Genomic DNA, 25814 nt, shown 5'->3' with positions numbered 1-25814 from the left:
GGGACTGTACTGATGCCTCTTGCACTGAGATGCAGTGCCTTCGACCGCTGCGCCACTCAGGTGCCCTTAAAAGGTTTGCGCCCAACGTGGGGCAGAAGTTTGACGGCACAAGCGGGGAGCCCAGCCAACAGAGATTTGAGAAATGTTTTGGTACTCTTCTCTAGATCTGTGCCTCACCACAAACCTGTCTCGAAGCTCGACTGACAATTTCTTCGACCTCATTGCTTGGTTTTTGCTCTGACATGCACTGTCAACTGTGGGACCTTATATAGACAGGTTTGTGCTTTTCCAATCATTTGAATTTACCACATGTGGACTCCAGTCAAGTTGTAGAAACATCTCAAGGATGATCAATGGAAACAGGATGTACTTGAGCTCAATTTCAAGTCTCAGAGCAAAGGGTCTGAATACTTACCAAATAAGGTATTCATTTTTATAAATTTGCTAAGATTTCTAAAAACCTGTTTTCGGTTTACCATTATGGGGTATTGTGTTTATATTGACGAGGTAAAAAATGCATTTAATACATTTTCAAATAAGGCTGCAACGTAACAAAATGTGGAAAAAGTCAAGGGGTCTTATATAATGCCCTGTTTATGCTTCAAACTACAGATGTAAGGTTCTGAAGTGATAAACACTATGGCATAATGGAAAATGCATGTCCAATGGTTATCTCTGTATTAGTATTAGAACATTAAAACACCTAGGTAGATCAGTGGTTATCTCTGTATTAGTATTATCTCTGTTTTACCCACATTAAAACACCTAGGTAGATCAGTGGTTATCTCTGTATTAGTATTATCTCTGTATTACCCACGTTAAAACACCTAGGTAGAGCAGTGGTTATCTCTGTATTAGTATTATCTCTGTATTAGTATTATCCACATTAAAACACCTAGGTAGATCAGTGGTTATCTCTGTATTAGTATTATCTCTGTGTTAGTATTATCCACATTAAAACACCTCGGTAGAGCAGTGGTTATCTCTGTATTAGTATTATCTCTGTATTACCCACGTTAAAACACCTAGGTAGATCAGTGGTTATCTCTGTATTACCAACATTAAAACACCTACGTTGAGTAGTGGTTATCTCTGTATTAGTATTATCTCTGTACTACCCACATTAAAACACCTAGGTAGAACAGTGGTTATCTCTGTATTAGTATTATCTCTGTATTACCAACAGTAAAACACCTAGGTAGAGCAGTGGTTATCTCTGTATTAGTATTATCTCTGTATTACCAACATTAAAACACCTAGGTAGGGCAGTGGTTATCTCTGTATTAGTATTATCTCTGTATTACCCACATTAAAACACCTAGGTAGATCAGTGGTTATCTCTGTATTAGTATTATCTCTGTATTACCCACATTAAAACACCTAGGTAGAACAGTGGTTATCTCTGTATTAGTATTATCTCTGTATTACCAACATTAAGACACCTAGGTAGATCAGTGGTTATCTCAGTATTAGTATTATCTCTGTATTACCAACATTAAAACACCTAGGTAGAACAGAGGACAGAGCATGTGGCTTTGCAACACACAGATGTTTCATCTCCACACTGGGATGATTTTAACAGTGCAACGCCACACAGGCCTCATGCCTCTCAGGTAGGAGGGTACCAGAAATAAATGAATAATAAACACTAAACTAATGAAGAAGCACACAGTCACCAACAATATATCCCTGGTGTCAATACTTTCAACTGGCTCAACTCGCTGTTACAGTACAGCACCATCCAAATTATATTTATTAAGTACCCATCTGTCTTATGTAACCATAAAAACGTAACATAATACTATTTTGAGAGTCCCAGATTTATATTTACTATTTTACCTCTAGTCTATGAGACGAGGCTGCTCCTTGACCTACATTATGCATATGCAGGTCAAGAGGTGCGCTTTCCCTTCAGCATCTGCATGTGGCATAAGCTCACCCACCTCACAGCATGAATCTAAAATGGTTAACTTTGGCTGTGAGTGATGGGGAAAAAATCAGACTCTAAGGCAATTACTTGAATAATTCAATAGATGTTTTGTTTACAAACTTGATGATAAAAAAAAACACGTTTTTTTAAATGTGACTTCGCTATGGGGCTGTCAATGGGAATTGGGTCGTGTTTCAGCTGAACTGCAGTACCGAAAATGCCCTCAGCACAGTGGAAAGCATGCTTATAGACTGGAAGCCTGGCCCCTTGATCCGAAAAGGGTGTAATTGCAGACCGCAATTAGGGGCGTTCTCTGATATTGGGTGTTTCATGATAGCAAGTTTACACCAATTGAAGCTCCCCAATTGTCCGTGGCCATTTCTTTAGCGTTGGGGATAGCAAAAATTACTTATGTAAAAATTATTTCATACTCCACATTTAGGGGGGCCATAAGGGGTTCCAAAATTCTTGTCACAGGGGCCCCCCCAGAACCGCTAGTGTTGTAGCTAAGCCTAACCCTTAACCAAACCTTAATCTCAGTCTCCTAAACGCCACATTTATTATCATAACCTGCCACGTTAGTTATCCAAAACTACATGGTAAACAAATCCCTAACCCTCACCCTTTTCCTAACCTTAACCTCAGTCACCTAACCTGCCACTTTAATTATCCTAACCTGCCACTTTCATGATCCTAACCTGCCACGTTAATGATCCTAACCTGCCACGTTAATTTTCCTAACCTGCCACTCTAATTATCCTAACCTGCCACTTTAATTATCCTAACCTGCCACTTTAATGATCCTAACCTGCCACGTTAATGATCCTAACCTGCCACGTTAATTTTCCTAACCTGCCACTTTAATTATCCTAACCTGTTATGTATGCTATGTGCCTAGTTAAATAAAAACATATTTTTTTTAACAAATCGTCTCCATCGGTTTCATAACACCGGAACTGACCAATGGCATGTATCATTTTTTATTATATCAGGGAACATCCACATCAAGAAACGGTACAGTAGTTCTCCTACTGGGAGGCGCTGGAAATAGTTTAAAGAGCGATTGGTGCTGAGGAAGCTATGGCAGTGGATGACCCGCAGCCGGTTGAGATTCATAATGTCATTTACCAGTTGAAGGATACCGATTGTAAAGATTAATTGTACGTGCAGCTGAAAGGTTTTTGGGAATTCAGGAATTAACATTGGTAGCATTGCAGGCAGGGGTGGAAAAAGTACCCAATTGTCATACTTGAGTAAAAGTAAAGATACTTGAGTCCTTTCCTATCAAGTTAAAGTGAAAGCCACCCAGTAAAATATTACTTGAGTAAAAGTCTAAAAGTATTTAGTTTAACATATACATAAGTATCAAAAGTAAATGTAATTGCTAAAATATACTTACGTATCAAAAGTAAAAGTATAAATCATTTCAACTTCATTATATTAAGCAAACCAGACAGCACTATTTTATTGTAGTTTAAATGTACGGATAGTCAGGGGCTCACACCAACTCTCAGGGTGGTTTACTAAATTCGCTCTGACTATATACTCTGATTTCAGAGCACTCTGGTCTGAGGCTGCCAGAGGGAAGAATAATTGATGAAAAACGAATGCTCAACATCTTTTAATAGGGCCGGTGTCAGTAAACGTCGGCAAAAAACGCGTCATTAAAGTGTTGCCTGTAGCACAGTTAAAGTCACCAATGCTCTGGATAACATGAACACTGCCTAACCAGCTCTGCTAAGGCGAGTAAAATGGTCAGAGTTCTCTCATTTGTTCTGGAAGTAGCTAGCAAGCTAGCCAATGTTAACCAGTTAGCTTGGATGCTTGACTGCCGTTGTGAGGTCAGAAAGCTTGAATCAACCCTACTCCTCCGCCAGAACGTCCAGTGTGGTTCTGAACGCTCCGAGACCGATACGAACTGACAATCTGACAACGCTCTGAATTTACGAACGCCCAAGCGCACTCTGGCACTCCAGATTACATTTAAGATCACACCCATAATTTACAAACAAAGCATTTGTGTTTAGTGAGTCCGCCAGATCAGATGCAGTATGGATGACCAGTAGGGATGCGTGAATGGAACAATTTTCCTGTCCTGCTAATCATTCAAAATTTAACTAGTACTTTTGGGTGTCAGGTAAATGTATGGAGTAGAAAGTACAATATTTTCTTTAGGGATGTAGTGGAGTTAAAATGCAAGTTGTCAAAAATATACTTAAGTACTTTACAATCAAATCAAATCAAATTTATTTTTATATAGCCCTTCGTACATCAGCTGATATTCTCAAAGTGCTGTACAGAAACCCAGCCTAAAACCCCAAACAGCAAGCAAAGCATGTGAAAGAAGCACGGTGGCTAGGAAAAACTCCCTAGGAAAAACTCCCTAGAAAGGCCAAAAACCTAGGAAGAAACCTAGAGAGGAACCAGGCTATGAGGGGTGGCCAGTCCTCTTCTGGCTGTGCAGGGTGGATATTATAACAGAACATGGTCAAAATGTTAAAATGTTCAAATGTTCATAAATGACCAGCATGGTCAAATAATAATAATCATAGTAGTTGTCGAGGGTGCAACAAGCACGTCCGGTGAACAGGTCAGGGTTCCATAGCCGCAGGCAGAACAGTTGAAACTGGAGCAGCAGCACGGCCAGGTGGACTGGGGACAGCAAGGAGTCATCATACCAGGTAGTCCTGAGGCATGGTCCTAGGGCTCAGGTCCTCCGAGAGAAAGACAGAAAGAGAGAAAGAGAGAATTAGAGAGAGCATATTTAAATACACACAGGACACCGGATAAGATAAGAGAAATACTCCAGATGTAACAGACTGACCCTAGCCCCCCGACACATAAACTACTGCAGCATAAATACTGGAGGCTGAGACAGGAGGGATCAGAAGACACTGTGGCCCCATCCGATGATACCCCCGGACAGGGCCAAACAGGCAGGATATAACCCCACCCACTTTGCCAAAGCACAGCCCCCACACCACTAGAGGGATGTCTCCAACCACCAACTTACCGTCCTAAGACAAGGCCGAGTATAGCCCACAACGATCTCCGCCATGGCACAACCCAGACAGGAAGACCACGTCAGTGACTCAACCCACTCAAGTGATGCACCCCTCCCATGGACGGCATGGAAGAACACCAGTAGGCCAGTGACTCAGCCTCTGTAAAAGGGTTAGAGGCAGAGAATCCCAGTGGAAAGAGGGGAACCGGCAAGGCAGAGACAGCAAGGGCGGTTCGTTGCTCCAGCCTTTCCGTTCACCTTCACACTCCTGGGCCAGACTATACTTAATCATAGGACCTACTGAAGAGATAAGTCTTCAGTAAAGACTTAAAGGTTGAGACTGAGTCTGCGTCTCTCACATTGGTAGGCAGACCATTCCATAAAAATGGAGCTCTATAGGAGAAAGCCCTACCTCCAGCCGTTTGCTTAGAAATTCTAGGGACAATTAGGAGGCCTGCGTCTTGTGACCGTAGCGTACTTGTAGGTTTGTACGGCAGGACCAAATCGGAAAGATAGGTAGGAGCAAGCCCATGTAATGCTTTGTAGGTTAGCAGTAAAACCTTGAAATCAGCCCTTGCCTTAACAGGAAGCCAGTGTAGGGAGGCTAACACTGGAGTAATATGATCAAATTTTTTGGTTCTAGTCAGGATTCTAGCAGCCGTATTTAGCACTAACTGAAGTATATTTAGTGCTTTATCCGGGTAGCCGGAAAGTAGAGCATTGCAGTAGTCCAGCCTAGAAGTAACAAAAGCATGGATTAATTTTTCTGCGTCATTTTTGGACAGAAAATTTCTGATTTTTGCAATGTTACGTAGATGGAAAAAAGCTGTCCTTGAAACAGTCTTGATATGTTCTTCAAAAGAGAGATCAGGGTCCAGAGTAACGCCGAGGTCCTTCACAGTTTTATTTGAGACGACTGTACAACCATCCAGATTAATTGTCAGATTCAACAGAAGATCTCTTTGTTTCTTGGGACCTAGAACAAGCATCTCTGTTTTGTCCGAGTTTAAAAGTAGAAAGTTTGCAGCCATCCACTTCTTTATGTCTGAAACACAGGCTTCTAGCGAGGGCAATTTTGGGGCTTCACCATGTTTCATTGAAATGTACAGCTGTGTGTCATCCGCATAGCAGTGAAATTTAACATTATGTTTTCGAATGACATCCCCAAGAGGTAAAATATATAGTGAAAACAATAGTGGTCCTAAAACGGAACCTTGAGGAACACCGAAATTTACAATTGATTTGTCAGAGGACAAACCATTCACAGAGACAAACTGATATCTTTCCGACAGATAAGATCTAAACCAGGCCAGAACTTGTCCATGTAGACCAATTTGGGTTTCCAATCTCTCCAAAAGAATGTGGTGATCGATGGTATCAAAAGCGGCACTAAGATCTAGGAGCACGAGGACAGATGCAGAGCCTCGGTCTGACGTCATTAAAAGGTCATTTACCACCTTCACAAGTGCAGTCTCAGTGCTATGATGGGGTCTAAAACCAGACTGAAGCGTTTCGTATACATTGTTTGTCTTCAGGAAGGCAGTCAGTTGCTGTGCAACAGCTTTTTCTAAAATTTTGGAGAGGAATGGAAGATTCGATATAGGCCGATAGTTTTTTATAATTTCTGGATCAAGATTCGGCTTTTTCAAGAGAGGCTTTATTACTGCCACTTTTAGTGAGCTTGGTACACATCCGGTGGATAGAGAGCCGTTTATTATGTTCAACATAGGAGGGCCAAGCACAGGAAGCAGCTCTTTCAGTAGTTTAGTTGGAATAGGGTCCAGTATGCAGCTTGAGGGTTTGGAGGCCATGATTATTTTCATCATTGCGTCAAGAGATATAGTACTAAAACACTTTAGTATCTCCCTTGATCCTAGGTCCTGGCAGAGTTGTGCAGACTCAGGACAATGGAGCTTTGGAGGAATACCCAGATTTAAAGAGGAGTCTGTAATTTGCTTTCTAATGATCATGATCTTTTCCTCAAAGAAGTTCATAAATTTATTACTGCTGAAGTGAAAGCCATCCTCCATTTGCGAAGGCTGCTTTTTAGTTAGCTTTGCGACAGTATCAAAAAGAAATTTCGGATTGTTCTTATTTTCCTCAATTAAGTTGGAAAAATAGGATGATCGAGCAGCAGTAAGGGCTCTTCGATACTGCACGGTACTGTCTTTCCAAGCTAGTCGGAAGACTTCCAGTTTGGTGTGGCGCCATTTCCGTTCCAATTTTCTGGAAGCTTGCTTCAGAGCTCGTGTATTTTCTGTATACCAGGGAGCTAGTTTCTTATGACAGATGTTTTTAGTTTTTAGGGGTGCAACTGCATCTAGGGTATTGCGCAAGGTTAAATTGAGTTCCTCGGTTAGGTGGTTAACTGATTTTTGTCCTCTGACGTCCTTGGGTAGGCAGAGGCAGTCTGGAAGGGCATCAAGGAATCTTTGGGTTGTCTGAGAATTTATAGCACGACTTTTAATGCTCCTTGGTTGGGGTCTGAGCAGATTATTTGTTGCAATTGCAAACGTAATAAAATGGTGGTCCGATAGTCCAGGATTATGAGGAAAAACATTTAGATCCACAACATTTATTCCATGGGACAAAACTAGGTCCAGAGTATGACTGTGGCAGTGAGTAGGTCCAGAGACATGTTGGACAAAACCCACTGAGTCGATGATGGCTCCGAAAGCCTTTTGGAGTGGGTCTGTGGACTTTTCCATGTGAATGTTAAAGTCACCAAAAATTAGAATATTATCTGCTATGACTACAAGATCCGATAGGAATTCAGGGAACTCAGTGAGGAACACTGCATATGGCCCAGGAGGCCTATAAACAGTAGCTATAAAAAGTGAGTGAGTAGGCTGCATAGATTTCATGACTAGAAGCTCAAAAGACGAAAACGTCATTGTTGTTTTTTTTTTGTAAATTGAAATTTGCTATCGTAAATGTTAGCAACACCTCCGCCTTTGCCGGATGCACGGGGGGTATGGTCACTAATGTAACCTGGGGGTGAGGCCTCATTTAACACAGTAAATTCATCAGGCTTAAGCCATGTTTCAGTCAGGCCAATCACATCAAGATTATTATCAGTGATTAGTTCATTGACTATAACTGCCTTGGAAGTGAGGGATCTAACATTAAGTAACCCAATTTTGAGATGTGAGGTATCACAATCTCTTTCAATAATGGCAGGAATGGAGGAGGTCTTTATACTAGTGAGATTGCTAGAGCGAACACCGCCATTTTTAATTTTGCCCAACCTAGATCGAGGCACAGACACGGTCTCAATGGGGAAAGCTGAGCTGACTACGCTGACTGTGCTAGTGGCAGACTCCACTAAGCTGGCAGGCTGGCTAACAGCCTGCTGCCTGGCCTGCACCCTATTTCATTGTGGAGCTAGAGGAGTTAGAGCCCTGTCTATGTTCGTAGATAAGATGAGAGCACCCCTCCAGCTAGGATGGAGTCCGTCACTCCTCAACAGGCCAGGCTTGGTCCTGTTTCTGGGTGAGTCCCAGAAAGAGGGCCAATTATCTACAAATTCTATCTTTTGGGAGGGGCAGAAAACAGTTTTCAACCAGCGATTGAGTTGTGAGACTCTGCTGTAGAGCTCATCACTCCCCCTAACTGGCAGGGGGCCAGAGACAATTAATCGATGCCGACACATCTTTCTAGCTGATTTACACGCTGAAGCTATGTTGCGCTTGGTGACCTCTGACTGTTTCATCCTAACATCGTTGGTGCCGACGTGGATAACAATATCTCTATACTCTCTACACTCGCCAGTTTTAGCTTTAGCCAGCACCGTCTTTAGATTAGCCTTAACGTTGGTAGCCCTGCCCCCTGGTAAACAGTGTATGATCGCTGGATGATTAGTTTTAAGTCTAATACTGCGGGTAATGGAGTCGCCAATGACTAGGGTTTTCAATTTGTCAGAGCTAATGGTGGGAGCCGTCGGCGTCTCAGACCCCACAACGGGAGGAGTAGAGACCAGAGAAGTCTCGGCCTCCGACTCCGACTCGCTTAATGGGGAGAACCGGTTGAAAGTTTCTGTCGGCTGAATAAGCGACACCGGTTGAGCATTCCTACAGCGTTTCCCTCCAGAAGCCATGAGAAAGATGTCCGGCTGCGGGGACCGTGCGAGGGGGTTTATACTAACGTTACTATCTGTACTTACTGGTGGCACAGACGCTGTTTCATCCTTTCCTACACTGAAATTACCCTTGCCTAACGATCGCGTCTGAAGCTGGGCTTGCAGCACAGCTATCCTTGCCGTAAGGCGATCGTTCTCCTGTATATTATAAGTACAACGACTGCAATTAGAAGGCATCATGTTAATGTTACTTAGCTTCGGCTGTTTGAAGTCCTGACGAACCATGTCCAGATAAAACCTCCGGGGTGAAAAAGTTGAATGAAAAAAGTTGAGTGAGGGAAAAAGTAAAAATATACGGTAATGAAAAAGTAAAAAACCGTCAGGTATCAAAGTAAGATCGGCAACAAAAACGCACAGCAGCGTAAACAAGTCTGCAAGTTACGCCACTGATTGCAGGGAATACTGACTGAAGATGTTCTTCCCTACGAGGCCATGAGACTGTGTAGGGATGTGATTTGAATAGGACTGTGACTGAAGATGTTCCTCCCTACGAGGCTCATGAGACTGTGTAGGGATGTGATTTGAATAGGACTCTGACTGAAGATGTTCCTCCCTACGAGGCCATGAGACTGTGTAGTGATGTGATTTGAATAGCACTGTGACTGAAGATGTTCCTCCCTACGAGGCCCATGAGACTGTGTAGGGATGTGATTTGAATAGGACTGTGACTGAAGATGTTCCTCCCTATGAGGCCATGAGACTGTGTAGGGATGTGATTTGAATAGGACTGTGACTGAAGATGTTCCTCCCTACGAGGCCATGAGACTGTGTAGGGATGTGATTTGAATAGAACTGTGACTGAAGATGTTCCTCCCTATGAGGCTCATGAGACTGTGTAGGGATGTGATTTGAATAGGACTGTGACTGAAGATGTTCCTCCCTATGAGGCCGTGAGACTGTGTAGGGATGTGATTTGAATAGGACTGTGACTGAAGATGTTCCTCCCTACGAGGCCCATAAGACTGTGTAGGGATGTGATTTGAATAGCACTGTGACTGAAGATGTTCTTGCCTATGAGGCCATGAGACTGTGTAGGGATGTGATTTGAATAGGACTGTGACTGAAGATGTTCCTCCCTACGAGGCCCATAAGACTGTGTAGGGATGTGATTTGAATAGCACTGTGACTGAAGATGTTCTTGCCTATGAGGCCATGAGACTGTGTAGGGATGTGATTTGAATAGGACTGTGACTGAAGTAGTGGGATGTTATTTATCTATTTTTGTATTTTGTTTTGATGTCGTTGTCCCCCCTCCCTTTATCCGCAATGGACATGTATTTCTTTCTACAGTTTACTAACCGTACAGTAGGTGGCGGCAGACACGTTATATTTGTGTAAATGTCTGTATACCAGAGAAGAAGATGACGCTGTTGTATTGTCGTTGTGGGGAACAGGAAGTTCCGGGTAGTTGACGACAGAACTGTGCTTGTATTTCGATAGGGGTTGTGTCCGTTTCAAATGTATTATTGTAGGTATGTAATAGCACGTTTAAACTTTCTAATGTCGAAATAATATATAATATGCTAGGTAACAAATCCGTCAAGGTATTATCACGTTTGGTAAAGGTTTTAATTGTATGTGTTGTTTTGGGGTCAAACCAAGTGAGTGAAGAAGGTGATTAAAAACGATTTTACAAGTCACATAGCTAGACTTTGGGTTTGTCTGAACATAAATTTCATTTGATAAAGATTCCACTTATTTGAGTTCGTTTTTACATGTTCTTGGTTTTGTGTAAAATGTTTATGAGCTGGTAAATAGCCTCGTCCGAACCATCCTGATCTCGCGAGTTTACGTACACTGTTTCGTTAATGTAAACTCGCGAGATCAGGATGGTATGGAGGAGGCTAGTCAAATGGCGGCTTCAACGGTTTCGGTCGTCTTTCTAGGAGTTTGCTCGTGGTGAAATGGCGACATGAGGCTGTGTGATGGAGTGTCAAAGTAGAGGGAAGCTAACTGAAGTTATCCTTCACCATTTGGAGAGAGAGGCCAACTGCATGGAATGGCGTCGATTAATGCCGATGAATCAGAGCACGTGTCAAACTCATTCCATGGAGGACCAAGTGTCTGCGGGTTTTCTCTCCACCTTTGTACTTGATTAATGAATTAAGTACACTAATTAGAAAGGAACTCCCCTCACCTGATTGTCTAGGTTTTAATTGAAAGGAAAAATTAAAACCTGTGGAGACTCGGCCCTCAATGGAATGAGTTTGACACCCCTGAAACAATGGAAATGGAGAGAGAGTTTGAGAAGCAACAGCTGTGCTGGAATGCGATCAATGTGGGGGACAGTTCTGATGATATGGAGCGGGAGGATGAGGGCCTAGAATGTGAATGGTCTGTAGTGGAAAGACATAGGAAGAACAGAGATAATGATACTGGAAGCAGTGGCGCACGTAGTATAGAAACTCTAAAGAGGCCCAAGGTAGGGAGCTATAGTAATCATGTGTCACAGTGGAAAGTTGGGATGGTGTTTGAGGAGACCACAGGGCCTCATTTACACCCTATCTGATTAACCAAGGCCATAAAGAGAGGTGAAGTTAAACTGGGCCGCATCCGTGTAAATAAGAACTTGTTCTGAACTAGCCTACCTGGTTAAATAAAGGTGAAATGAAAAATTTAAAATGGTAGATTGTTAATATCTTGTGCTAGTCAGGTTCAGCAAGGGAAGATACTTCTATCCTAATGGGACGAAGCTCAGAAAATCATTATGGGACGAAGCTCAGAAGCCATGTTAAATTGAAAGGAGTAATCTCTGAGGTCCCAGTATCAATGTCCATGGATGATATTGTTAAAGAACATGTGAAGGGAGACAGAGTGGTTGAAGCCTAAAGGTTGATCAGTAGGAAAGAGGGTTAAAGAAGTGAAAGCTTATCAGTGCTGTTGAGGTTTGAGAAGGTTTTGTCTGGAAAAGTACAGAATAGGATTCCTTAGCTTCAATGTCAGAGAATTTGACCCAGCCTCATCAATCAGCCAATCAAATGTATTTATAAAGCCCTTCTTACATCAGCTGATGTCACAAAGTGCTGTACAGAAACCCAGCCTAAAACCCCAAACAGCAAGCAATGCAGGTGTAGAAGCACATTGGCTAGGAAAAACTCCCTAGAAATGCCAGAATCTAGGAAGAAACCTGGAGAGGAACCAGGCTATGATGGGTGGCCAGTCCTCTTCTGGCTGTGCTGGGTGGAGATTATAACATAACATGGCCAAGATGTTCAAATGTTCATAGATGACCGGCAGGGTCAGATAATAATAATCACAGTGGTTGTCGAGGGTGCAACAGGTCAGCACCTCAGGAGTAAATGTCAGTTGGCTTTTCATAGCCGATCATTGAGAGTATCTCTACCGCTCCTGCTGTCTCTAGAGAGTTGAAAACAGCAGGTCTGGGACAGGTAGCACGTCCGGTGAACAGGTCAGGGTTCCATAGCGGAACAGTTGAAACTGGAGCAGCAACGGTGAATCATCAGTGTTTTTAAATACCAAAGAATGGGACATGTAGCTGTTGAGTGGAAAGATGTGCCAAGTGTGGTGGGGAACATGATTACGGTGAATGTTGGAGCAATGTGACGGTTAAGTGTTGCAATTGTGCGGAGGACAGAGCAGCATTTGGTGGATGCCAGGTGCAGAGAGATGCTCAGAGATATAGAATCCGTCATGATGTATCATATGCAGAGACTGTAAGCAGCGGTTCTAGACCATTTCAACTGGGGGGTCCAAGCTGGGGCCTGTTGTACTGCTCGAGGGGCCAGTTACATTAGACGTTATTGTTGTCATATCGTTTTCTTCACTACATTAGCAGGCAAAAGACCATGTTCATAATAATTAGTGTTCCGCGTTGCCACTTTCTAATAACGGATGTAAAAAAAGAACGATAGCAACAATTTGTTATGTAATTTTTTTTTCATACGCCACATTTAGGGGGGCCACAAGGGGGTCCAAAATTGTTGTCACAGGGGCAATCCCCCCCCCCAAACCGCTAGTGGCTGTAAGACAGACTGGTGGAACTACAGGGCAGACTGATGGAGCTTCCATGGCTGGTCCCGTAGTAAGAGGACCTACTGTCAGACTGATGGAGCTTCCATGGTTGGTCCCATAGTAAGAGGACCTACTGTCAGACTGATGGAGCTTCCATGGTTGGTCCTGTAGTAAGAGGACCTACTGTCAGACTGATGGAGCTTCCATGGTTGGTCCTGTAGTAAGAGGACCTACTGTCAGACTGATGGAGCTTCCATGGCTGGTCCTGTAGTAAGAGAACCTACTGTCAGACTGATGGAGCTTCCATGGTTGGTCCTGTAGTAAGAGGACCTCCTGTCAGACTGATGGAGCTTCCATGGTTGGTCCTGTAGTAAGAGGACCTATTGTCATACTGATGGAGCTTCCATGGTTGGTCCCGTAGTAAGAGTCCATACTGTCAGACTGATGGAGTTTCCATGGTTGGTCTTGTAGTAAGAGGACCTACTGTCAGACTGATGGAGCTTCCATGGTTAGTCCTGTAGTAAGAGGACCTACTGTCAGACTGATGGAGCTTCCATGGTTGGTCCTGTAGTAAGAGGACCTACTGTCAGACTGATGGAGCTTCCATGGTTAGTCCTGTAGTAAGAGGACCTACTGTCAGACTGATGGAGTTTCCATGGTTGGTATTGTAGTAAGAGGACCTTCTGTCATATTGATGGAGCTTCCATGGTTGGTCCTGTAGTAAGAGGACCTACTGTCAGACTGATGGAGCTTCCATGGTTGGTCCTGTAGTAAGAGGACCTACTGTCAGAACTGGTCTTCCTACTAGTCCAGACATGGTTTCGAGGCCTGTTCAGAAATCTTGCGCCCATAAATGCGCTGTGACAAAGGATACTTTTATATTGAATAAAATGTACTTCATAGCTTTCATTGGTAAGGTTATCAACATCTTCGATTGTGTAAAGCAGAAATACCAGGTTTAAAGTTATCTTGTAAACTTCAGCAGAGTTGTCGGTGGTAACAGATGTTACTGTTGGCATGGTATTTGATAAGCTGGATAACCTAAGGGTGGATTGTCTCAGCATGATATAAACCCCAATGTTTGCAAACACAGAAAGGGATCTATTGATAAAGTTTATTGGGGGGGGTGAGGGTTTTTGGGGAAGGGGGGTGTGGTAGAAGTTAATAGGGATTTCTTGGTTTATTTTATTAGTACAGAATTAGACAGACATGAACCTTAAACGTTTGTTTGCGGACCTCCATGATACCATAGGAGGTCTGCATCAACGGACTTCAGTGCAGGTAGTGCCTCATCAGAGAAAGAACATTTCAGTTGCACTACAGTTTTGAAGCTGAATGTACTGATTATCAGTTCTTTACATGTGTACTAATATTCAGACACATTCAGTTGTTTCTATATTTATCTATAGTTCAGGGTTTTCACATGGGGCTTCAAGTAAATAAATATTAGTGCCTGAAAAAGGCCTTGAATTTGACTTGCCACTGTACGACCCCTGATAATTCTTACTATGGTGTGAATGGGAAATACAATTGTTTTTTGTGAGTGAAGTAATACAGTGAAGACAAGGTTATTCAGGAAAATAGTACATAGTGCTGCCTAAAACATACTGCAACCTTGTACTAAATGGTTTTTGAGTCATTTATGTGAGTTGAGGAAATCTACTATAGATTAAGTGCACTTATGTTGTGCAATTTAAAATGTGTACTTTGTGTCTGTGAGTGGATGTTTTGTCAAGGATTAGCTACCTGATCTACTGAAATGAGTAAATTGAACAACAAAAAAGAGAATATATTTTTACAGGATAAAGTGCCAGAACTGTCGAGACAATAACTTTTGTGTCCGTTTGTCTTTATTACTACAGGCCGACTAGAATTTAGTCTGAGTCCGGTAACATCAACAGTGAGGACAATCCCAGCCTGCCTCTCTCCTTCCACACTGAGTAGAAACCTACAGTCACAGTGTCCTGATTGTGACAGTGGAGCCCAGTTTGCACTGCAGGATCCAGAGATGGCATCAGTGAAGCTGGAAGACTGCAGTCAAACACTGGAGCTGAATGTCAACATTAAAGATGAAGAAGAGGAGGAGAAGATTAGGACAACTGTTAATCATGGTAAACAGCTGGTTCTATCTATAAGTTATCTTCATAAATTAGACCTCCATAAGTTATGACCCAGTCTATTGCTAGGTTGAATTCTGTAATTCTGACATCACACATCCCTGAACAACTCAAGACTTCACAGCGAAGCAACATTTTTTAAAACTTGTAACGCCTGCCTATGCCCACACATTGTCTCAAGAACGTTGGAAATGTTTAATACCCTCGATCACCAAGTTAGGCATACCTCATTTCAAAATAGGCCATGACATCATCACTGTCAATATTGAATTATAATTCTTCACGTTTTACCAGTGAAATGACCAAGCTGCGTCTGCGTGCCAATCGTTTGATCTCAATCAATTTCATAGGAATATGCATTTAAATCTTCTTAAATTACTCTTTGGTGAGCAAATTAGAGCAGATGGTGTTAAATTATATAGACTTCCTGTATTTTGTTTTAATCAAAGCACATTCTGCCTAATGGCGCGCGCTGTTGAGTTTGGGACGATTCAGCAAACCATCCTAAAATCTCGTAAGAAATTAGGTGTTGTTTTTGTTGTAACAGTAATGCTATGCTATAATATTTTGTTATGTGGACTACTAATTAATCATTAGGTGATCGTCCAAGACATTGATCTAACTTTACTAAACAAACACCATTGTGGCGGCTCATCGCTCCTGCAGCACTACACCCCTGCAGTCTGCTGCACCGAACTAGCGATTGATGCTCACCTGGCCTACTCTTTTGCCTCGCACAACATTTGGTGACGCAGAAACGAGAGAATATGTTTGGCTGTTTTTATGAAAATCTGGGGATATTTGGCCAAGGAAACATTTCTGGTTGGTCTCAAGGAATGTCACACAGGGAGACTTTTTAAAACAGGATTGAGTGAAGTAGCAGCTAATGCTCATGGAGAGCCTAACAATTATTATTATTATTAACCTTTATATAATAAGAACATCAGTCAATTGAAATGAATTAGGCCCTAACCTGTAGATTTCACATGACTGGGCAGGGATGCAGCAATGGTGGGCCTTGGAAGGCCCACCCACTTGGCAGCCAGACCCACCTCAGGTCCTGGGCTGAAGTTGTTACACGTAGTCTACGATTGTGAGGCCGGTTGGACGTACAGCCAAATACTCTAATACGACGTTGGAGGCAGCTTATGGTAGAGGAATTAACATTCAATTCTCTGGCAACAGCTCTGGTTGACATTGCTGTAGTCAGCATGCCAATTGCACGCTCCCTCAAAACTTGAGACATCTGTGGCGTTGTGTGACAAAACTGTACATTTTAAAGTGTCCTTTTATTGTCCCCAGCAGAAGGTGCAACTGTGTAATGATTATGCTGTTTAATCAGCTTCTTGATATGCCACACCTGTCAGGTGGATGGATTATCTTGGTAAAGGGGAAATGCTCACTAACAGGAATTGTAAACATATTTGTGCACACAATTTGAAATAAGCTTTTTGTGTGTGTTGGAAAATTTCTGATTTTTTTTATTTCAGCTCATGAAACATGGGAGCAACACTTTACATGTTGCATTTATATATTTTTTTCAGTGTAGTTAGGCATTACTGTCCTCTCCATGTTCGGCTGGAATTTAGCCTGTAAAGGATTTGAGAAATATGATATAGGCCTACGTCTCGTTTTGCTCTGCACAGAATATCAGATCTCAACAACGATTGGAGAAGTGTTGATCATAACCAGTAAACTACCACATCCTTATGATTTATATCTGATACATATATATTTGATATTTTATATATCAAGTTGTAGAAACATCTCAAGGATGATCAATGGAAACAGGATGCACCTGAGCTCAATTCAAAAGTTTGGGGTCACTTAACACCAGTTTCAACGTCAACAGTGAAGAGGCGACTCCGGGATGCTGGCCTTCTAGACACTATTCTGGTTAGAGCCAGTTTGCGCTGTTCTGTGAAGGGAGTAGTACACAGCGTTGTACGAGATCTTCAGCCGTTTCCAGCTACAATAGTCATTAACAATGTCTACACTGTGTTTCTGATCAATTTGACATTATTTGAATGGACAAAATATGTGCTTTTCTTTCCAAAACAAGGACATTTGTAATTGACCCCAAACTTTAGAATTTATTCATTTATTTCACCACTAATGGTAGTGTATGTATTGAATTTTTTTCACCTTTATTTAACTTCCTTAGCATACTGGTTATTGTCCGTAATTTCGGATGACTCACGTGCCCAAAGTAAACTGCCTGTAAACTGCCCAGAAGCTAGGATATGCATATACTTGATAGCATTGGATAGAAAACACTCTGAACTTTCTAAAACTGTTAAAATAATGTCTGTGAGTATAACAGAACTGATATGGCAGGCGAAAACCTGAGGGAAATCCATCCGGAATTATTTTTTGAGGTCACAGGTTTTTTCTGTGCTTGCCTATGGGATACACAAATAGATAGGACCCAGATTGCAGTTCCTATGGTTTTCCACTAGATGTCAAGTCTTTAGAAAGGGTTTCAGGCTTGTTTTTTGTAGTTTGTAGTATTTGTAGTTTTTCCAATGTGTCCCCCATTTAGAAAAATAGTCATGTTGCGCGCATCAACGAGATTGCACTCTTCGTTATTTATCTTCGCTATTGAACACACTATTCTCCATCTTAAATATTTTTGTTTATTTATGTATTAGAATACCTGAGGATTAATTAGATACATCGTTTGACTTGTTTGGACGAACTTTACTGGTAACTTTTTGGATTCGTTTGTGTGCATGTTGAACGAGTGAATTACGGTATCAAGTGCGCCAACTAAACTGACATTTTTGGGATATAATGAAGGACATTATCGAAAACAAATGACTATTCGTTGTGTAGCTGGGACCCTTGGGATTGCAATCAGAGGAAGATCTTCAAAGGTAAGTGATTTATTGAATTGCTGTCTGTGATTTTGTGACGCCTGTGCTGGTTGAAAAAGTATATTGACGTGGGGCGCTGTCCTCAGATAATCGCATGGCATGCTTTCTCCGTAAAGCCTTTTTGAAATCTGACAACGCAGTTGGATTAACAAGGTTTTAAATGATGTAAGACAGTTGTATTTTCATGAATGTTTAATATTACGATTTTTGTATTTTGAATTTCGCGCTCTGTAATATCACCGGATGTTGTCGTAGGTGTCCCGCAAGCGTTTGGACATGCGCCCAAACAGGTTAACTAGGCAAGTCAATTAAGAACAAATTCTTATTTTCAATGACGGCCTAGGAGCACTGGGTTAACTGCCTTATTCAGGGGAATAATGACAGATGTTTACCTTGTCAGCTCGGGGATTCGATCTTGCAACCTTTCGGTTGCTCTAACCACTAGGCTACCTGTCACCCGGTATGGCCAGAAGAGGACTGGTCACCGCTCTGAGCCTGGTTCCTCTCTAGGTTTCTTCCTAGGTTCCTGCTTTCTAGGGAGTTTTTTTGTGGCCGCTGTGCTTCTACATCTGCATTGCTTGCTCTTTGGGGATTTTAGGCTGGGTTTCTGTTAAGCACTTTGTGACAACTACTGATGTAAAAAGGGCTTCATAAAATACATTTGATTGACATGTATATCACACCAACTGACTGGTTCTTCTGATGTTCACACAGGACACCATGTTGAGACATTCTCTACATCCAGAGAGCAACAGCAGGAAGATCACAGAGCTAAGAGGTCTCATCACTGCCCACATTGTGAAGAGATTTTCCCATTTCTATCAAAGCTAAAAATACACCTAAAAATACATACAGGAGAGAAGCCTTACTCCTGCTCTGATTGTGGAAAATGCTTCAAAACATCAACGGTGCTAAAACTTCATCAGAGAACACACACAGGAGAGAAGCCTTATTACTGCTCTGACTGTGAAAAACGTTTTAAAACATCAACTCAGCTAAACGTTCATCAGAAGACTCACACAGGAGAGAAGCCTTACGTCTGCTCTGACTGTGGAAAATGCTTCACAACATCAACTGATCTAAAAGTTCATCAGAGAACACACACAGGAGAGAAGCCTTTCTTCTGCCCTGACTGTGGAACTAGTTTCTCTCAGCTTTCCAACTTAAAATCACATGAACGTATACATACAGGGGAGAAGCCTTACTCCTGCTCTGACTGTGGAAAATGCTTCAAAACATCAACTGTGCTAACAGTTCATCAGAGAACACACACAGGAGAGAAGCCTTATTACTGCTCTGACTGTGTAAAATGCTTCACAACATCAGCTAAGCTAAAAGTTCATCAGAGAACACACACAGGAGAAAAGCCTTACTCCTGTTCTGACTGTGGTGTGAGTTTCTCTCGACTTGATACCTTAAAAACACACCAACATATACATAAAGGAGAGAAGCCATTCTCCTGCTCTGCCTGTGTAAAATGCTTCAAAACAGCGACTGAGCTAATAGTTCATCAGAGAACACACACAGGGGAGAAGCCTTACGTCTGCTCTGACTGTGTAAAATGCTTCACAACATCAACTCATCTAAGAGTTCATCAGAGAACACACACAGGAGAGAAGCCTTATTACTGCTCTGACTGTGGAACTAGTTTCTCTCAACTTTCTCACTTAAAATCACATGAACGTATACATACAGGGGAGAAACCATACTCCTGCTCTGCCTGTGTAAAATGCTTCAAAACAGCAACTGAGCTAATAGTTCATCAGAGAACACACACAGGGGAGAAGCCTTACGTCTGCTCTGACTGTGTAAAATGCTTCACAACATCAACTCATCTAAGAGTTCATCAGAGAACACACACAGGAGAGAAGCCTTATTACTGCTCTGACTGTGGAACTAGTTTCTCTCAACTTTCCCACTTAAAATCACATGAACGTATACATACAGGGGAGAAACCATACTCCTGCTCTGCCTGTGTAAAATGCTTCAAAACAGCAACTGGGCTAAAAGTTCATCAGAGAACACACGCATGAGAGAAGCCTGCTTACGTCTGCTCTGACTTTTGGGTGAGTTTCTCTCACCTTAGCAACTTAACACACCAATGTATACACACAGGAGAGAAGCCTTAATCCTGCTCTGTGGAAGGGTGGGTGTGTTACTCAAACTTCTAGCCAAAGGTTGCGTGTTTGAACCTCATCAAGGATGACTTTAGCATTTTTGCTAATTAGCAACTTTGCAACTACTTACTACTTTCTAGCTATTCCTTAGCATGTTAGCTTAGCATGCAACTACTTAGTATGTTAGCTACCCTTTCCCCTAAAACCATTTAACCCCTCACCAAGCTAATGTTAGCAACAACAAATTGGAATTCGTAACATATCAGACATATTACAAGTTTGTAACATATTGTATGACTAACAATGTGTAAAATAACATACGAATTGTAATTCGTAACATACGATACGTCCTACAAGTCGTATTATACTGAACAACAATCTAGATACAACAATTTCAAAGATTTATAGTTCGTATAAGGAAATCAGTCAATTTAAATAAATGAGGCCCTAATCTATGGATTTCACATCCTGGGCAGGGGCTCAGCCATGGGTGGGACTTGGGAGGGCATAGGCCCTGCCAATCAGCATGAGTTTTTCCCCACAAAAGGTCTTTATTACACACAGAAATACTACTCAGCCCCCCTCAGACAATCCTGCAGGTGAAGAGGTCCTGGGCTGCCGTGGTCACATGTGATCTGAAGTTGTGAGGCCGGTTGGATGTAATGCCAAATTCTCTAAAAGGACGTTAGAGGTGGCTTATGGTAGAGATATAAATATTGAGTTCTCTGGCAACAGCTCTGGTGGACATTCCTCATCATGAGAATTGCACATTCCCTAAACTTGAGACATCTGTGACATTTTGTTGTGTGGCCTTTTATTGTCCCCAGCACAAGGTGCACCTGTGTAATGAGCATGCTGTTTTATCAGCTTCTTGATGTGCCACACCTGTCAGGTGGATGGATTATCTTGACAAAGGCTGAAATGCTCACTAACAGGGATATAAATAAATTTGGTAACAACATTTGAGAGAAATACCCTTTTTGTGCATATGGAACATTTCTGGATTGTTTTATTTCAGCTCACGAAACCAACACTTTACATGTTTCGTTTATATTTTAGTTCAGCTTATATTGGTAGGCCAATGCAATGTAACATACTAAATGGAATGGCACAGATGTTTTTGCAACATATATTACGTTTTGCTCTGAGACCAGGTTGTCCCTCTGCAGTGGGAATGAGCTAGTAGACACAAAAAAAAAAATTACCTTTATTTACCTAGGCAAGTCAGTTAAGAATAAATTCTTATTTACAATGATGGCCTAGGAACAGTGGGGTTAACTGCCTTGTTCAGAGACAAAACAACAGATTTTTACCTTGTCAGCTCGGGGATTTGATCTAGCAACCTTTTGGTTACTGGTCCAACGCTCTAACCTCTAGGCTATCTTCCGCCCCTAACATGTATCAGATAGAGATGGTGTGATGATAACTTTTCACCACTAGTTTGGGGGGATTGTTTTACAACTTAATTTAATGATACACAGCTTATGAAAGTAATACATGTGTTTATTAATTGTCTTTAAAACTAGATGAGTTATTTTAGTTACTGATCATGAATGTGTTTGGATAACTGCATTGAAGTAAACTTTATTGATCTGCCAATGAAAAATAAAGTTACATGAATATGTACTGGTCAACCTCTTCTTCTCTTTAGAATTCAGTTCTTCATATTAGATCTGACAGTATGAATGGTTCTTATGGTTGTATTCAGTTCTTCATATTAGATCTGACAGTATGAATGGTTCTTATGGTTGTATTCAGCTCTTCATATTAGATCTGACAGTATGAATGGTTCTTGTGGTTGTATTCAGTTCTTCATATTAGATCTGACAGTATGAATGGTTCTTGTGGTTGTATTCAGTTCTTCATATTAGATCTGACAGTATGAATGGTTCTTATGGTTGTATTCAGTTCTTCATATTAGATCTGATTGTATGAATGGTTCTTATGGTTGTATTCAGTTCTTCATATTAGATCTGACAGTATGAATGGTTCTTATTGTTGTATTCAGTTCTTCATATTAGATCTGACAGTATGAATGGTTCTTATGGTTGTATTCAGTTCTTCATATTAGATCTGACAGTATGAATGGTTCTTATGGTTGTATTCAGTTCTTCATATTAGATCTGACAGTATGAATGGTTCTTATGGTTGTATTCAGTTCTTCATATTAGATCTGACAGTATGAATGGTTCTTATGGTTGTATTCAGTTCTTCATATTAGATCTGATTGTATGAATGGTTCTTATGGGCTGAGTGCCTGTAGTGTTTTTGTATGACTACAGTCAGGAGTTCTCTCTGACCCTGTGATGTCACCAGCACATTAAGTACATTCATCTTAACATAGCCAGGTGAGACAACCACATATCACAGTAAATACATTTCTCCTCAATTAGTCAGTGTTAGTAGGACAAGTGTCACATTATTATTGTTATTATTTGTATTATTATTGTTTGTATTATTAGTTGTATTATTATTATTATTAATTGTATTGTTATTATTATTATTTGTATTATTATTGTTTGTATTATTATTTGTATTATTATTATTATTATTGTTTGTATTTGTATTATTATTATTTGTATTATTATTATTTGTATTTTTGGGGGGAGGGATACTCTTTAAAAACGTAGGGTTTCAGACCTTTTCGGGCAGATGGGCAGGGACTCTGCTGTCCTAGCATCAGAGGGAAGCTGGTGCCACCATTGGGGTACCAGGACAGAGAAGTGCTTTGACTGGGCTGAGAGGGAGCTTGACCTCCTGTAGCAGTGGGACGGCCATGAGACCAGAGTGGCAGAACTGATTGCTCAGGTTGGGATATAGGGTTTGAGCATAGCCTGAAGGTAGAGATGGGGCAGTTCCTCTTACTGCACCGTAAGTAAACGCTATTGTCTTGTAGTGGATGTGAGCTTCGACTGGAAGCCAGTGGAATGTACGGAGGAGCAGGGTGACATGGGGGAACTTGGGAAGGTTAAACACCCAGACGGACTGCAGTGTTCAAGATAAGTTCAGTGGCGACCCATCATTCAGGGCAGGTGGGCCACCTGTTTTGAGCCCCACAGTTTTAGCGATAAAAAAGTGAGAGAAAAAAATTATCTGTTTGCAAACAATGTAAAAAAAACATATACAATTGAGTTATTAATTAATAAAGCTGCATACATACGTGGTCTCTTTTTTGGTTTTCTTGAGTAAGGCAGCTCCAAAATGCAGGTGTTTCAGCCTAGTTCAGTACTTTTTGTGGATGTGGGGCAAGCCAGCAGAAAATACGGAGCGTTGCGCCGTGATTGGCTCAGTTTTCTGTCATTCATGGGGACAATACTTCACTGCCAAGTCTAAGGGTATAACTTGAAAATTCAAGCCCCTTGGGTGCTGCCATAGAGTTACATTTGAAGTGCCCATCCAAGAAGGCTCAAGGTCATTGTCCACAGATAAAATAACATCAAATCATGTGATATCTACAGTCACTTTGAATGGACTGATCATGTCAACATCATACTTTCAAAATCTGAGCTAGCAGTCATCATCATGAATCAAGTTGACAATCTACTGGCAAATCCTTTTTAATCTTTATCATATGAAGAGAAATTATAGATAAAATGTATCGGTGCTCATCGGCCATTGGACATAAACATTACACAACAAGTTGGAAATTTCAAATTCAACAATGTGTTTTGGAAAGAATCAGTGGCTAACTGCAAGCATTGCAAAGCAATCATTAGCCTGCTATTCAGTGGAGTGGCTGTGTGGTCCCAAGTCTAAAATGAAGTGGCTCTTTTACTAGTTTAAAATTGTAAACATTCAACATGGGCCATGCTGTCAATAGCTTGATTTGTGCCGCGCTCAAAACAATTTAACTCGGTACTGCAAAATCTGACTTGAGTAAGTTCAAGACAACTGGGAACTCGGGGGGGGGGGGGGGGAAACAAGTAACGACTAAGAAAATACAGTTTGAACTTTCATCCAACTCAGAATTGTAAATTGGGAACTCAGGCCTCTTTCTACAGCTACGACCTGAAGATCACTGATGTCATCATTTTTTTCCCTGAGTTCCCAGTTGTCTTGAAAGCACCATAAATCCTGAGAATGCCAGACTTTGATGACAAAGTTTGAGGACAAAATATGCCCACGAAGGACTGCCGCGCCACCTTCCTGTTCAAGTGAGCACAGCACAACAAGGTGAGTCCAAAAATGTATTGTATGCTGCTGCATAAATGATGTAATATGCCAGGGAGATATGTATACTGTAGTTAAGAAAGTAATACTAAGTGTATGTTGTGTAGGAAGATGTTAGTAGCCCATGTGCCTCACCCTAATAATTTGGTCTATTTTGAGAAATGTAATCATTGAATATTGTAAGAGCTTTCATTGTCTGCTTATATGCCCCTTTAGTTATCCTACGGTTCTGACTTGGCGTACAGGGAGAACGCTAAGAACGGCCCATGTTCTGAATTTTGTCGCTGTGCATTTCAAAAGGGCTGAACAAATAGTTATATTGACTACGTCCGTCCTAGCTCGCTCATTATTGTCTTAATATAAATTACGTATTGCCTCTTATCTGCTTGTCGTCTCCTTATGCCATTGTTTGTACATCTCAATTGTCAGTAGAAACCACATTTGTTTAAGTAAGTCAGCCATGTTTTTTTAAAAGACAGTAAATGTGGCTGAATGAACTGTTTCTTTGCCAGACAAGGCTCCGCTGATAGCCAGGTGTAGCAGTGGTAAGTTGTTTGGACTATGCTTTTCGGTCAGCTTTATGTAACAGTTTGTGGGCACCCTTTCTCACCGTTATAGTGCAATGAATGTATTGTTTAGTAATGTATTGTGTAGTGGCTTTGCTGGCATGCATCCCACTTTTTTTATTTATTCTTTATTTAACTAGTCAAGTCAGTGAAGAACAAATTCTTATTTACAATGACGACCTACCCCGGCAAAACCCGGACGATGCTGGGCCAATTGTGCGCTTCCCTATGGCACTCCCAATCACGGTCGGATGTGATTTAGCCTGGATTCGAACCAGGGACTGTAGTGATGCCTCTTGCACTGAGAGGCAGTGCCTTAGACCGCTGCGCCACTCAGGAGCCCTTAAAAGTTTTGCGCCCAATGTGGGGCAGGAATTTGACGGCACAAGCGGGGAACCCAGCCAACAGAGATTTGAGAAATGTTTTGGTACTCTTCTCTAGATCTGTGCCTCACCACAAACCTGTCTCGAAGCTCGACTGACAATTTCTTCGACCTCATTGCTTGGTTTTTGCTCTGACATGCACTGTCAACTGTGGGACCTTATATAGACAGGTTTGTGCTTTTCCAATCATTTGAATTTACCACATGTGGACTCCAGTCAAGTTGTAGAAACATCTCAAGGATGATCAATGGAAACAGGATGTACTTGAGCTCAATTTCAAGTCTCAGAGCAAAGGGTCTGAATACTTACCAAATAAGGTATTAATTTTTATAAATTTGCTAAGATTTCTAAAAACCTGTTTTCGGTTTACCATTATGGGGTATTGTGTTTATATTGACGAGGTAAAAAATGCATTTAATACATTTTCAAATAAGGCTGCAACGTAACAAAATGTGGAAAAAGTCAAGGGGTCTTATATAATGCCCTGTTTATGCTTCAAACTACAGATGTAAGGTTCTGAAGTGATAAACACAATGGCCTA

At 41.5% G+C, this 25814-nt stretch overlaps 2 protein-coding genes across 2 annotated transcripts in view; both read left to right on the top strand.

Moving 5' to 3' along the window:
* LOC106598330 (zinc finger protein OZF-like) overlaps positions 1–21780 on the top strand; it is a 36525-nt gene extending 14745 nt beyond the window's left edge. The window contains exons 2-3 of the mRNA XM_045698535.1: positions 14907–15155; positions 18752–21780. Of these exons, the coding sequence (XP_045554491.1) occupies positions 14907–15155; positions 18752–20070 (1568 nt within the window). The 3' untranslated portion in view covers positions 20071–21780. The remainder of the gene's footprint in view (positions 1–14906; positions 15156–18751) is intronic.
* The window catches only part of LOC106594300 (gastrula zinc finger protein XlCGF26.1-like), a 96516-nt gene that overhangs the window by 35193 nt on the left and 35509 nt on the right, over positions 1–25814 (top strand). The window lies entirely within an intron of this gene.

This window comes from Salmo salar, chromosome ssa17, assembly GCF_905237065.1.
Source record: "Salmo salar chromosome ssa17, Ssal_v3.1, whole genome shotgun sequence".
NCBI classification, from domain to species: Eukaryota; Metazoa; Chordata; class Actinopteri; order Salmoniformes; family Salmonidae; genus Salmo; species Salmo salar.
The sequence above is the reverse complement of the archived record's forward strand: the minus strand, read 5'-3'. Positions and strand labels throughout refer to the sequence as shown.